A 14,103-nucleotide genomic window follows, 5' to 3' on the forward strand; every position below is an offset into this window, starting at 1 on the left:
GATAGGTCAGCTTGTGCTGAGAGTCCTGCGCTGCCCTGCTGTGATAGGTCAGCTTGTGCTGAGAGTCCTGCGCTGCCGTGCTGTGATAGGTCAGCGTGTGCTGTGATAGGTCAGCCTGTGCTGGGAGCCCTGCCCTGCCGTGCTGTGATAGGTCAGCGTGTGCTGAGAGTCCTGCGCTGCCCTGCTGTGATAGGTCAGCGTGTGCAGGGAGCCCTACGCTGCCCTTCTGTGATAGGTCAGTGTGTGCTGAGAGTCCTGCGCTGCCCTGCTGTGATAGGTCAGCTTGTGCTGAGAGTCCTGCGCTGCCCTGCTGTGATAGGTCAGTGTGTGCTGAGAGTCCTGCGCTGCCCTGCTGTGATAGGTCAGCTTGTGCTGAGAGTCCTGCGCTGCCGTGCTGTGATAGGTCAGCGTGTGCTGAGAGTCCTGCGCTGCTGTGCTGTGATAGGTCAGCGTGTGCTGAGAGTCCTGCACTGCCGTGCTGTGATAGGTCAGCGTGTGCTGAGAGCACTGCGCTGCCCTGCTGTGATAGGTCAGCGTGTGCAGGGAGCCCTACGCTGCCCTTCTGTGATAGGTGTGTGCTGAGAGCACTGCACTGCCCTGCTGTGATAGGTTAGCGTGTGATGGGAGCCCTCCCCTGCCGTGCTGTGATAGGTTGAGCGTGTGCTGGGAGCCCTGCGCTGCCCTGTTGTGATAGGTCAGCGTGTGCTGGGAGCCCTGCCCTGCCCTGCTGTGATAGGTCAGCGTGTGCTGGTAGCCCTGCGCTGCCCTGCTGTGATAGGTTACCGTGTGCTGGGAGCCCTGCGCTGCCGTGCTGTGATAGGTCTCCGTGTGCTGGGAGCCCTGCGCTGCCGTGCTGTGATAGGTCAGCGTGTGCTGGGACCCCTGCGCTGCCCTGCTGTGATAGGTCAGCGTGTGCTGGGAGTCCTGCGCTGCTGTGCTGTGATAGGTCAGCGTGTGCTGGGAGCCCTGCGCTGCCCTGCTGTGATAGGTCAGCGTGTGCTGGGAGCCCTGCGCTGCTGTGCTGTGATAGGTCAGCCTGTGCTGGGAGCACTGCCCTGCCCTGCTGTGATAGGTCAGTGTGTGCTGAGAGTCCTGCGCTGCCCTGCTGTGATAGGTCAGCGTGTGCAGGGTGCCCTACGCTGCCCTTCTGTGATAGGTCAGTGTGTGCTGGGAACCCTGCGCTGCCGTGCTGTGATAGGTCAGCGTGTGCTGGGAACCCTGCGCTGCCGTGCTGTGATAGGTCAGCCTGTGCTGGGAGCCCTGCGCTGCCGTGTTGTGATAGGTCAGCCTGTGCTGGGAGCCCTGCATTGCCCTGCTGTGATAGGTCAGCGTGTGCTGGGAGCCCTGCGATGCTGTGCTGTGATAGGTCAGCCTGTGCTGGGAGCCCTGCGCTGCCCTGCTGTGATAGGTCAGCGTGTGCTGGGAACCCTGCGCTGCCGTGCTGTGATAGGTCAGCGTGTGCTGGGAGCCCTGCGCTGCTGTGCTGTGATAGGTCAGCCTGTGCTGAGAGTCCTGCGCTGCCCTGCTGTGATAGGTCAGCGTGTGATGGGAGCCCTGCGCTGCCGTGTTGTGATAGGTCAGTGTGTGCTGCGAGCCCTGCACTGCCCTGCTGTGATAGGTCAATGTGTGCTGGGAACCCTGCGCTGCCCTGCTGTGATAGGTCAGCCTGTGCTGGTAGCCCTGCGCTGCCGTGCTGTGATAGGTCAGCGTGTGCTGGGAGCCTTGCACTGCCCTGTTGTGATAGGTCAGCGTGTGCTGGGAGCCCTGCCCTGCCCTGCTGTGATAGGTTAGCATGTGCTGGGAGCCCTGCGCTGCCGTGCTGTGATAGGTCTCCGTGTGCTGGGAGCCCTGCGCTGCCGTGCTGTGATAGGTCAGCGTGTGCTGGGACCCCTGCATTGCCCTGCTGTGATAGGTCAGTGTGTGCTGAGAGTCCTGCGCTGCCCTGCTGTGATAGGTCAGTGTGTGCAGGGAGTCCTGCGCTGCCCTGCTGTGATAGGTCAGCGTGTGCTGAGAGTCCTGCGCTGCCGTGCTGTGATAGGTCAGCGTGTGCTGAGAGTCCTGCGCTGCTGTGCTGTGATAGGTCAGCGTGTGCTGAGAGTCCTGCGCTGCCGTGCTGTGATAGGTCAGCGTGTGCTGAGAGTCCTGCGCTGCCCTGCTGTGATAGGTCAGCGTGTGCAGGGAGCCCTACGCTGCCCTTCTGTGATAGGTGTGTGCTGAGAGCACTGCACTGCCCTGCTGTGATAGGTTAGCGTGTGATGGGAGCCCTCCCCTGCCGTGCTGTGATAGGTTGAGCGTGTGCTGGGAGCCCTGCGCTGCCCTGTTGTGATAGGTCAGCGTGTGCTGGGAGCCCGGCCCTGCCCTGCTGTGATAGGTCAGCATGTGCTGGTAGCCCTGCGCTGCCCTGCTGTGATAGGTTAGCGTGTGCTGGGAGCCCTGCGCTGCCGTGCTGTGATTGGTCTCCGTGTGCTGGGAGCCCTGCGCTGCCGTGCTGTGATAGGTCAGCGTGTGCTGGGACCCCTGCGCTGCCCTGCTGTGATAGGTCAGCGTGTGCTGGGAGTCCTGCGCTGCTGTGCTGTGATAGGTCAGCCTGTGCTGGGAGCCCTGCGCTGCCCTGCTGTGATAGGTCAGCGTGTGCTGGGAGCCCTGCGCTGCTGTGCTGTGATAGGTCAGCCTGTGCTGGGAGCACTGCCCTGCCCTGCTGTGATAGGTCAGTGTGTGCTGAGAGTCCTGCGCTGCCCTGCTGTGATAGGTCAGCGTGTGCAGGGTGCCCTACGCTGCCCTTCTGTGATAGGTCAGTGTGTGCTGGGAACCCTGCGCTGCCGTGCTGTGATAGGTCAGCGTGTGCTGGGAACCCTGCGCTGCCGTGCTGTGATAGGTCAGCCTGTGCTGGGAGCCCTGCGCTGCCGTGTTGTGATAGGTCAGCCTGTGCTGGGAGCCCTGCATTGCCCTGCTGTGATAGGTCAGCGTGTGCTGGGAGCCCTGCGTTGCTGTGCTGTGATCGGTCAGCCTGTGCTGGGAGCCCTGCGCTGCCCTGCTGTGATAGGTCAGCGTGTGCTGGGAACCCTGCGCTGCCGTGCTGTGATAGGTCAGCGTGTGCTGGGAGCCCTGCGCTGCTGTGCTGTAATAGGTCAGCCTGTGCTGAGAGTCCTGCGCTGCCCTGCTGTGATAGGTCAGCGTGTGATGGGAGCCCTGCGCTGCCCTGCTGTGATAGGTCAGTGTGTGCTGCGAGCCCTGCACTGCTGTGCTGTGATAGGTCAGCCTGTGCTGAGAATCCTGCGCTGCCCTGCTGTGATAGGTCAGCGTGTGATGGGAGCCCTGCGCTGCCCTGCTGTTATAGGTCAGCGTGTGCTGGGAACCCTGCGCTGCCCTGCTGTGATAGGTCAGCCTATGCTGGGAGCCCTGAGCTGACGTGCTGTGATAGGTCAGCCTGTGCTGGGAGCCCTGCGCTGCTGTGCTGTGATAGGTCAGCGTGTGCTGAGAGTCCTGCGCTGCCGTGCTGTGATAGGTCAGCCTGTGCTGGGAACCCTGCGCTGCCCTGCTGTGATAGGTCAGCGTGTGCTGGGAACCCTGCGCTGCCGTGCTGTGATAGGTCAGCCTGTGATGGGAGCCCTGCGCTGCCGTGCTGTGATAGGTCAGCCTGTGCTGAGAGTCCTGCGCTGCCCTGCTGTGATAGGTCAGCGTGTGATGGGAGCCCTGCGCTGCTGTGCTGTGATAGGTCAGCCTGTGCTGGGAGCCCTGCCCTGCCCTGCTGTGATAGGTCAGCGTGTGCTGAGAGTCCTGCGCTGCTGTGCTGTGATAGGTCAGTGTCTGCTGAGAGTCCTGCGCTGCCCTGCTGTGATAGGTCAGCGTGTGCTGGGAGCCCTGCGTTGCCCTGCTGTGATAGGTCAGCCTGTGCTGGGAGCCCTGCGCTGCCGTGCTGTGATAGGTCAGCCTGTGCTGGGAGCCCTGCGCTGCCCTGCTGTGATAGGTCAGCGTGTGCTGGGAGCCTTGCGCTGCCGTGCTGTGATAGGTCAGCCTGTGCTGGGAGCCCTGTGCTGCCCTGCTGTGATAGGTCAGCGTGTGCTGGGAGCCCTGCGCTGCTGTGCTGTGATAGGTCAGCCTGTGCTGAGAGTCCTGCGCTGCCCTGCTGTGATAGGTCAGCGTGTGATGGGAGCCCTGCGCTGCCCTGCTGTTATAGGTCAGCGTGTGCTGGGAACCCTGCGCTGCCCTGCTGTGATAGGTCAGCCTATGCTGGGAGCCCTGCGCTGACGTGCTGTGATAGGTCAGCCTGTGCTGGGAGCCCTGCGCTGCCCTGCTGTGATAGGTCAGCGTGTGCTGAGAGTCCTGCGCTGCCGTGCTGTGATAGGTCAGCCTGTGCTGGGAACCCTGCGCTGCCCTGCTGTGATACGTCAGCGTGTGCTGGGAACACTGCGCTGCCCTGCTGTGATAGGTCAGCGTGTGATGGGAGCCCTGCGCTGCTGTGCTGTAATAGGTCAGCCTGTGCTGGGAGCCCTGCCCTGCCCTGCTGTGATAGGTCAGCGTGTGCTGAGAGTCCTGCGCTGCCGTGCTGTGATACGTCAGTGTGTGCTGAGAGTCCTGCGCTGCCGTGCTGTGATAGGTCAGCCTGTGCTGGGAGCCCTGCCCTGCCCTGCTGTGATAGGTCAGCGTGTGCTGAGAGTCCTGCGCTGCCCTGCTATGATAGGTCAGTGTGTGCTGAGAGTCCTGCGCTACCCTGCTGTGATAGGTCAGTGTGTGCAGGGAGCCCTACGCTGCCCTTCTGTGATAGGTCAGTGTGTGCTGGGAGCCTTGCACTGCCGTGCTGTGAAAGGTCAACGTGTGCTGGGAACCCTGCACTGCCATGCTGTGATAGGTCAGCGTGTGCTGGGAACCCTGCGCTGCTGTGCTGTGATAGGTCAGCCTGTGCTGGGAGCCCTGCGTTGCCTTGCTGTGGTAGGTCAGCATGTGCTGGGAGACCTGCGCTGCTGTGCTGTGATAGGTCAGCCTGTGCTGGGAGCCCTGCATAGCCCTGCTGTGATAGGTCAGCGTGTGCTGGGAGCCTTGCGCTGCTGTGCTGTGATAGGTCAGCGTGTGATGGGAGCCCTGCACTGCCCTGCTGTGATAGGTCAATGTGTGCTGGGAACCCTGCGATGCCCTGCTGTGATAGGTCAGCCTGTGCTGGTAGCCCTGCGCTGCCGTGCTGTGATAGGTCAGAGTGTGCTGGGAGCCTTGCGCTGCCGTGCTGTGATAGGTCAGCCTGTGCTGGGAGCCCTGCCCTGCCCTGCTGTGATAGGTCAGCGTGTGCTGAGAGTCTGCGCTGCCGTGCTGTGATAGGTCAGCGTGTGCTGTGATAGGTCAGCCTGTGCTGGGAGCCCTGCCCTGCCCTGCTGTGATAGGTCAGCGTGTGCTGAGAGTCTGCGCTGCCGTGCTGTGATAGGTCAGCCTGTGCTGGGAGCCCTGCCCTGCCCTGCTGTGATAGGTCAGCGTGTGCTGAGAGTCCTGCGCTGCCGTGCTGTGATAGGTCAGCGTGTGCTGTGATAGGTCAGTGTGTGCTGAGAGTCCTGCGCTGCCCTGCTGTGATAGGTCAGCGTGTGCTGAGAGTCCTGCGCTGCTGTGCTGTGATAGGTCAGCGTGTGCTGAGAGTCCTGCGCTGCCGTGCTGTGATAGGTCAGTGTGTGCTGAGAGTCCTGCGCTGCCCTGCTGTGATAGGTCAGTGTGTGCTGAGAGTCCTGCGCTGCCCTGCTGTGATAGGTCAGCGTGTGCAGGGAGCCCTACGCTGCCCTTCTGTGATAGGTGTGTGCTGAGAGCCCTGCACTGCCCTGCTGTGATAGGTTAGCGTGTGATGGGAGCCCTACCCTGCCGTGCTGTGATAGGTTGAGCGTGTGCTGGGAGCCCTGCGCTGCCCTGCTGTGAAAGGTCAGTGTGTGCTGGGAGCCCTGCCCTGCCCTGCTGTGATAGGTTAGCGTGTGCTGGGAGCCCTGCGCTGCCCTGCTGTGAAAGGTCAGTGTGTGCTGGGAGCCCTGCGCTGCCCTGCTGTGATAGGTTAGCGTGTGCTGGGAGCCCTGCGCTGCCGTGCTGTGATAGGTCTCCGTGTGCTGGGAGCCCTGCGCTGCCGTGCTGTGATAGGTCAGCGTGTGCTGGGACCCCTGCGCTGCCCTGCTGTGATAGGTCAGCGTGTGCTGGGAGTCCTGCGCTGCTGTGCTGTGATAGGTCAGCCTGTGCTGGGAGCCCTGCGCTGCCCTGCTGTGATAGGTCAGCGTGTGCAGGGTGCCCTACGCTGCCCTTCTGTGATAGGTCAGTGTGTGCTGGGAACCCTGAGCTGCCGTGCTGTGATAGGTCAGCGTGTGCTGGGAACCCTGCGCTGCCGTGCTGTGATAGGTCAGCGTGTGCTGGGACTCCTGCGCTGCCCTGCTGTGATAGGTCAGCGTGTGATGGGAGCCCTGCGCTGCCGTGCTGTGATAGGTCAGTGTGTACTGGGAGCCCTGCCGTGCTGTGATAGGTCAGCCTGTGCTGGGAGACCTGCCCTGCCCTGCTGTGATAGGTCAGCCTGGAGAAGATGTCGTTGTCTCTGCATTGCCACATAACCTGTGATGCTATGACTGTGAGGTGGGGCAGCTCTCCACACCTCATGGCTCCGTCTCTTTAACAGTGTCCAGTCACTGTGAGCCTGTTCTCCCACAGGAGGACCTTATGGAGCTGTTGGAGTGGACCTCGCCTTTGAGAAGATGCTGGGCCAGATCTTCGGCCGTGATTACATTGAGCATTTTAAGGTGAAGCGCCCGGCCGCCTGGGTCGACTTGATGATTTCTTTTGAAGCCCGGAAACGGACTGCTTCCCCCAAGCGGCTTAACCCTCTCAATATCTCCTTACCGTTCTCCTTCATCGACTATTATCGCAAATATAAAGGGCAGAGTGTGGAAACTACACTGAAAAAGAGCAGGTAACACACATCCCGTGTCCTTCCCTCGCCAGACCCGCTGGTGAACTCTGAAACTAATTCTTCGGTTTATTCACGGAATATACAGCGGCTCAGTGGTTAGCAACCTGGGCTCGTTTCCAGCCCCGGGTGACTGTCTGGGTGGAGTTTTGTTCCGGATTAGGCCAGACCACTCAAAACATTCCTAAACAGGCAGCCCAGACCGTAACTTTGCAATTTGTTTGGGTGAGTGTCCGGTGAGGATTACCCGGAGGAAGTTAGCGAGGTTGATTACCAGGTTTTAAAACAGACGGAAACTTCTTCACAAACTTACACAAAGAACAGGATCAGGAACTCCTCCAGAACTCAGTGTATGCAAACTCGACTCCGAATATACACTACAGTCCCTGTGACCAAACTCCTTAAAAGAAAGTTAGAAAAATGGAACAGATGCTTACCGGTTGAAGTTAGAGGGGCAGAAACAGAGAGAGAGAGAGAGAGAGAGAGAGCCTGTTCCCACATAGCTGACCACCTAACTCATTCGAGACTGACCTGCTCAGCAAAAGAGCTGACCACTCCCCTTTCCTTATACAGGTCACTTCTAAAGCATGACCACTTTAACCTGAAGTCTCATCTGTTTACAGCTAAACGAAAAGGCCTCTCACTACCCTTTAATCTCTGGACCAAACTAGCCTCCTCAGACCCTGGGTAGGTTTACAACCCCTCTGAAAACAATCAAGGACATGGTCTCTTTGAGGAAAGGAGCAGCTTTTTCAGTAAAAATAAAGGGACCAGCTTTGTGGAATTTGCACATTCTCCCCCTGGGTTTCCTCCGGGTGCTCCGGTTTCCTCCCACAGTCCAGAGATGTGTAGGTTAGAGCGGATTGGCCACGGGAAATTGTCCATAGTGGCCAGGGATGTGCAGGCGAGGGTGGGTTAGCCATGGGAAACACATGGTTATGGTGGGGGGGGGGAAAGCGGTTGACATGCTCTTCAGAGGGCCAGTGTGGACTCGATGGGCCGACTGGCCTGACCCCACCCTGCAGGGAATCGATGAAAACAAACCTGGTGTCCTCATTAGCTGGACGGTGCCGATATTCTGACCGACTCACGGGAACTGTGGTCCATCTCAGCCGAGACTGGGCCCAGCAGGAGACCACTCAGCCCTTCAAACCTGCTGTGCCACTCAGCCCGACTGATCCTCCACCTCAACCTCACATTTCCGTTGCCCTTGATGCCTGGAAATTCCATGAACGTTATCCGTCCCCCCCCGATTTAGTCAAAGTGACCCCGGCCTGCACAGTAGCCCGAGAGCGGTGGAGAATGGGACAAGGTGAAGCCACTACCCTGGTATTAGAGACGGCCCTCACAGACAGCAGGCACTCGGGTAACCACACGGGTGAGCACTTCGACTGGGTGGTAACGGTCACCTCCGCGAGCCTGGGGCAGGAGTTTGAACCTGTGTCCAGGGTCTCACTCGACATCCCCCCCCAAAAACCAAGCAGCCGGCCGACAGAGCAAGGCCACGCAGTGCTGTCAGGATGAAGCCGTTCCTCCTCATCTCCGTCTGTAGTGGTCTCTCCCGTATCTGCACACCCCCACCCCTGGGATCTAATCTCTCCCAGCCACGGGAATAACATCCTCCCTTGTATCTGCTAAATAAAACCCAGCAGAACTGTGGAACCAAAATACAGGGGCTCCCCAGGAAGGGTCACCGAACCCCAGCACGTTAGCTCTGATTTCTCTCCACAGACGCAGCCAGACCTGCTGAGCTTCTCCAGCAAGTTGGTTCTTATTTCTCTCTGCGTCTACTCAATCCACCCCCCCCCCGCGTCAGACTTCCCTACGTTTCTCATCCTCCTAAACTCGAACAAGCGAAGACCCGCTCAAACCAAGCGCTCCTCCTGAAAGCAGACGCAGCTGAGGAGAATATTCAGGACCGGAGTTATACCGTCTGCTTGATCCGAACCTGCCTACAGGGGGCACTGCCAGAGCAGGCTCATTGTCAGGCACTGGACTGTTCCATTGGCTGGAAACCTCCATTTAAAGAGAGTCCCGACAGTGTGGGAACAGGCCATTTGGCCCATCAAGTCCATACTGCCCCTCCAAAGAGCAGCCCACCCAGACCAACCCTACTCCTATAACCTTCCTGATGGTCAGTCAACCCTAACCTGCACATGGTTAGATTATGGGAGGCAACCCAGGCAGACACAGGGAGAATGTGCAAACTCCACCCAGACAGTTACCTGAGGCTAGAATCGAACCCAGCTCCCTGGTGCTGGGAGACAGCAGTGCTAACCACTGAGCCAACCCTGGCATAATCTACAGGGACAACACTCCAGGTATTCCCTCATCCCACACAGAGAGGAGTGTGTGTGTGTGTGGAGCGTGCGTGCGTGCATGTGTGGGGGGTGTGGGGGGTGGTGTGTGGGGTGTGTGGGGTGTGTGGGGTGTGTGGGGTGTGTGGGGTGTGTGGGGTGTGTGGGGTGTGTGGGGTGTGTGGGGGGTGTGGGGGGTGGTGTGTGGGGTGTGTGGGGTGTGTGGGGTGTGTGGGGTGTGTGGGGTGTGTGGGGTGTGTGGGGTGTGTGGGGGGTGTGGGGTGGGGGGTGTGGGGTGTGGGGTGTGGGGTGTGGGGTGTGGGGTGTGTGTGTGGGGTGTGTGTGTGGGGTGTGTGTGGGGTGTGTGTGTGGGGTGTGTGGGTGTGGGATGTGTGGGGTGTGTGTGTGGGGTGTGTGGGTGTGGGATGTGTGGGGTGTGTGGGTGTGGGGTGTGTGGGGTGTGTGTGTGGGTGTGGTGTGTGTGTGGGGTGTGTGTGTGTGTGTGTGTGTGTGGTGGGGGTGTGTGTGTGTGGGGTGGGGGTGTGTGTGTGTGCGTGGGGTGTGCGGTGTGCGCGGGGTGTGCGGGGTGTGCGTGTGTGGTGTGCGTGTGTGGTGTGCGTGTGTGTGGTGTGCGTGTGTGTGTGTGGTGTGCGTGTGTGTGGTGTGCGTGTGTGTGGTGTGCGTGTGTGTGGTGTGCGTGTGTGGTGTGCGTGTGTGGTGTGCGTGTGTGGTGTGCGTGTGTGGTGTGCGTGTGTGGTGTGCGTGTGTGGTGTGCGTGTGTGGTGTGCGTGTGTGGTGTGCGTGTGTGGTGTGCGTGTGTGGTGTGCGTGTGTGGTGTGCGTGTGTGGTGTGCGTGTGTGGTGTGCGTGTGTGGTGTGCGTGTGTGGTGTGCGTGTGAGTGTGATGTGTGTGAGTGTGAGTGAGTGTGATGTATGAGAGTGTGATGTGTGTGATGTGTGTGTGAGTGTGATGTGATGTGTGAGTGTGATGTGATGTGTGAGTGTGTGATGTGATGTGTGACAGTGTGAGGTGTGTGAGAGTGTGATGCGAGTGTGAAGTGTGTGAGTGTGATGTGAGTGTGAAGTGTGGGAGAGTGTGATGTGTGGGAGTGTGTGAAAGTGTGATGTGTGTGTGAGAGTGTGATGTGTGAGAGTGTGATGTGTGTGTGTGTGAGTGTGATGTGTGTGTGTGTGAGTGTGAGATGTGTGTGTGTGTGAGTGTGATGTGTGTGAGAGTGTGATGTGTGTTGTGTGAGTGTGGTGTGTGTTGTGTGAGTGTGATGTGTGTGAGTGTGATGTGTGTGATGTGTGTGAGAGTGTGATGTGTGTTGTGTGAGGGTGATGTGTGTTGTGTGTGTGCGATGTGTGAGAGTGTGACGTGATTGTGATGTGTGAGAGTGTGTGATATATGGGAGAGTGTGATGCGAGTGTGAAGTGTGTGAGTGTGATGTGTGCGAGTGTGAAGTGTGGGAGAGTGTGATGTGTGTGAGTGTGTGAGTGGGAGAGTGTGATGTGTGTGATGTGTGTGATGTGAGAGTGTGAGAGTGTGAGAGTGTGAGAGTGTGAGAGTGTGAGATGTATGTGAGATGTATGTGTGATGTATGTGTGATGTATGTGTGATGTATGTGTGATGTGTGTGTGATGTGTGTGTGATGTGTGTGTGATGTGTGTGTGATGTGTGTGTGATGTGTGTGTGATAGTGTGTGTGATAGTGTGTGTGATAGTGTGTGTGATAGTGTGTGTGATAGTGTGTGTGATAGTGTGTGTGATAGTGTGATGTGTGTGATTTGTGTGAGAGTGAGATGTATGTGTGTGTGTGATGTGTGTGATGTGTGTTGTGTGAGTGTGATGTGTGTTGTGTGATGTGTGTGAGTGTGATGTGTGAGAGTGTGATATGAGTGTGAAGTGTGTGATGAGTGTGATGTGTGCGAGTGTGTGATGTGAAGTGTGTGATGTGAAGTGTGAGAGTGTGATGTCTGTGAGAGTGTGATGTCTGTGAGAGTGTGATGTCTGTGAGAGTGTGATGTGTGTGTGATGTATGTGTGAGTGAGTGCGTGGTGTGAGAGTGAGTGCGTGGTGTGTGTGAGTGTGAGGTGTGAGAGTGTGATTTGTGTGTGAGGTGTCTGAGAGTGTGTTGTATGTGTGAGTGTGTGATGTGAAATGTGTGAGTGTGATGTGTCTGTGTGAGAGAGTGTGATCTGTGTGTAAGTGTGTGATGTGAGGTGGGAGAGTGTGAGGTGTGTGTGAGTGTGGTGTGTGAGTGTGGTGTGTGAGTGTGGTGTGTGAGTGTGGTGTGCGTGATAGTGTGATGTGCGTGTGAGTTTGATGTGTGTGTGAGTGTGATGAATGTGTGAGTGTGTGATGTGAAATGTGGGAGAGTGTGATGTGAAATGTGGTAGAGTGTGATGTAAGTGTGAAGTGTGTGAGTGTGATGTGTGTGTGAGTATGATGTGTGTGTGTGTGATGTGTGTGAGTGTGAGTGTGATGTGTGATGTGTGATGTGTGATGTGTGATGTGTGATGTGTGATGTGTGATGTGTGATGTGTGATGTGTGTGTGTGATGTGTGTGTGTGATGTGTGTGTGTGATGTGTGTGTGTGATGTGTGTGTGTGATGTGTGTGTGTGATGTGTGTATGTGTATGAGAGTGTGATGTGTGTTGTGAGAGTGTGGTGTGTGTTGTGTGAGTGTGATGTGTGTGAGTGTGATGTGTGTGATGTGTGTGAGTGTGATGTGTGTGAGAGTGTGTTGTGTGTTGTGCGAGTGTGATGTGTGAGAGAGTGTGATGTGTGTGTTGTGTGTTGTGTGAGAGTGAGTGTGAGTGAGTGTGAGTGAGTGTGAGTGAGTGTGAGTGAGTGTGAGTGAGTGTGAGTGAGTGTGATGTGTGTGATGTGTGTGATGTGTGTGAGAGTGTGAGAGAGTGTGAGAGAGTGTGATGTGTGTGAGAGTGTGTTGTGTGAGAGAGTGTGATGTGTGTGTTGTGAGAGTGTGATGTGTGTGTTGTGAGAGTGTGATGTGTGTGTTGTGAGAGTGTGAGAGTGTGAGAGTGTGAGAGTGTGAGAGTGTGAGAGTGTGAGAGTGTGAGAGTGTGTGTGATGTGTGTGAGTATGATGTATGTGAGTGTGATGTGTGTGTGATGTGTGTGAGTGTGATGTGTGATGTGTGATGTGATGTGTGTGTGTGTGATGTGTGTGTGTGTGATGTGTGAGTGTGATGTGTGAGTGTGATGTGTGAGTGTGATGTGTGAGTGTGATGTGTGAGTGTGATGTGTGAGTGTGATGTGTGTGTGTGTGATGTGTGTGTGATGTGTGTGTGTGATGTGTGTGTGTGATGTGTGTATGTGTGTGAGAGTGTGATGTGTGTTGTGAGAGTGTGGTGTGTGTTGTGAGAGTGTGATGTGTGTGAGTGTGATGTGTGTGAGTGTGATGTGTGTGAGAGTGTGATGTGTGAGAGAGTGTGATGTGTGAGAGAGTGTGATGTGTGAGAGAGTGTGATGTGTGTGTTGTGTGTTGTGAGAGAGTGAGAGAGTGAGAGAGTGAGAGAGTGAGAGAGTGAGAGAGTGAGAGAGTGAGAGAGTGAGAGAGTGAGAGAGTGAGAGAGTGAGAGAGTGTGAGAGTGTGAGAGTGTGAGAGAGTGAGAGAGTGAGAGAGTGAGAGAGTGTGAGAGAGTGAGAGAGTGAGAGAGTGAGAGAGTGAGAGAGTGAGAGAGTGAGAGAGTGAGAGAGTGAGAGAGTGAGAGAGAGTGAGAGAGTGAGAGAGTGAGAGAGTGAGAGAGTGAGAGAGTGTGAGAGAGTGAGAGAGTGAGAGAGTGAGAGAGTGAGAGAGTGAGAGAGAGAGAGTGAGAGAGTGAGAGAGTGAGAGAGAGAGAGAGAGAGTGTGTGTGAGTGAGTGTGATGGGTGTGATGGGTGTGATGGGTGTGATGTGTGTGATGTGTGTGATGTGTGTGATGTGTGTGATGTGTGTGATGTGTGTGATGTGTGTGAGAGTGTGAGAGAGTGTGAGAGAGTGTGATGTGTGTGAGAGTGTGTTGTGTGAGTGTGATGTGTGAGAGAGTGTGATGTGTGTGTTGTGAGAGTGTGATGTGTGATGTGTGAGAGTGTGATGTGTGAGAGTGTGAGAGTGTGAGAGTGTGAGAGTGTGAGAGTGTGAGAGTGTGAGAGTGTGAGAGTGTGTGATGTGTGTGAGTATGATGTATGTGAGTGTGATGTGTGTGTGATGTGTGTGAGTATGATGTATGTGAGTGTGATGTGTGTGTGATGTGTGTGAGTGTGATGTGTGATGTGTGATGTGTGATGTGATGTGTGTGTGATGTGTGTGTGTGTGATGTGTGTGTGTGGTGAGTGTGTGTGATGTGTGTGTGTGTGATGTGTGTGTGTGATGTGTGTGTGTGATGTGTGTGTGTGATGTGTGTGTGTGATGTGTGTATGTGTGTGAGAGTGTGATGTGTGTTGTGAGAGTGTGGTGTGTGTTGTGAGAGTGTGATGTGTGTGAGTGTGATGTGTGTGAGTGTGATGTGTGTGTGTGATGTGTGAGAGAGTGTGATGTGTGAGAGAGTGTGATGTGTGAGAGAGTGTGATGTGTGTGTTGTGTGTTGTGTGTTGTGAGAGAGTGAGAGAGTGAGAGAGTGAGAGAGTGAGAGAGTGAGAGAGTGAGAGAGTGAGAGAGTGAGAGAGTGAGAGAGAGAGTGAGAGAGTGAGAGAGTGAGAGAGTGAGAGAGAGAGTGAGAGAGTGAGAGAGTGAGAGTGAGAGAGAGAGAGAGAGAGTGTGTGTGAGTGAGTGTGAGTGAGTGTGAGTGAGTGTGAGTGAGTGTGAGAGAGTGTGAGAGTGTGAGAGAGTGTGAGAGAGTGTGAGAGAGTGTGAGAGAGTGTGAGAGAGTGTGATGTGTGTGAGAGTGTG

At 56.4% G+C, this 14,103-nt stretch overlaps 1 protein-coding gene across 4 annotated transcripts in view; it reads left to right on the forward strand.

Annotated features, from left to right (window-relative positions):
* hspa12b (heat shock protein family A (Hsp70) member 12B) overlaps positions 1-14,103 on the forward strand; it is a 244,674-nt gene that overhangs the window by 139,207 nt on the left and 91,364 nt on the right. For all 4 annotated transcript variants that reach the window (XM_087992010.1, XM_087992018.1, XM_087992012.1 and 1 more), the window contains one exon: positions 6,658-6,916. In XM_087992010.1, the coding sequence (XP_087848136.1) occupies positions 6,658-6,916 (259 nt within the window). The remainder of the gene's footprint in view (positions 1-6,657; positions 6,917-14,103) is intronic.

The sequence above is a fragment of the Chiloscyllium plagiosum genome, unplaced genomic scaffold (genome assembly GCF_037043375.1).
Source record: "Chiloscyllium plagiosum isolate Xiang-an unplaced genomic scaffold, Cpla_swu_hap1 HiC_scaffold_1, whole genome shotgun sequence".
Taxonomy (NCBI): Eukaryota; Metazoa; Chordata; class Chondrichthyes; order Orectolobiformes; family Hemiscylliidae; genus Chiloscyllium; species Chiloscyllium plagiosum.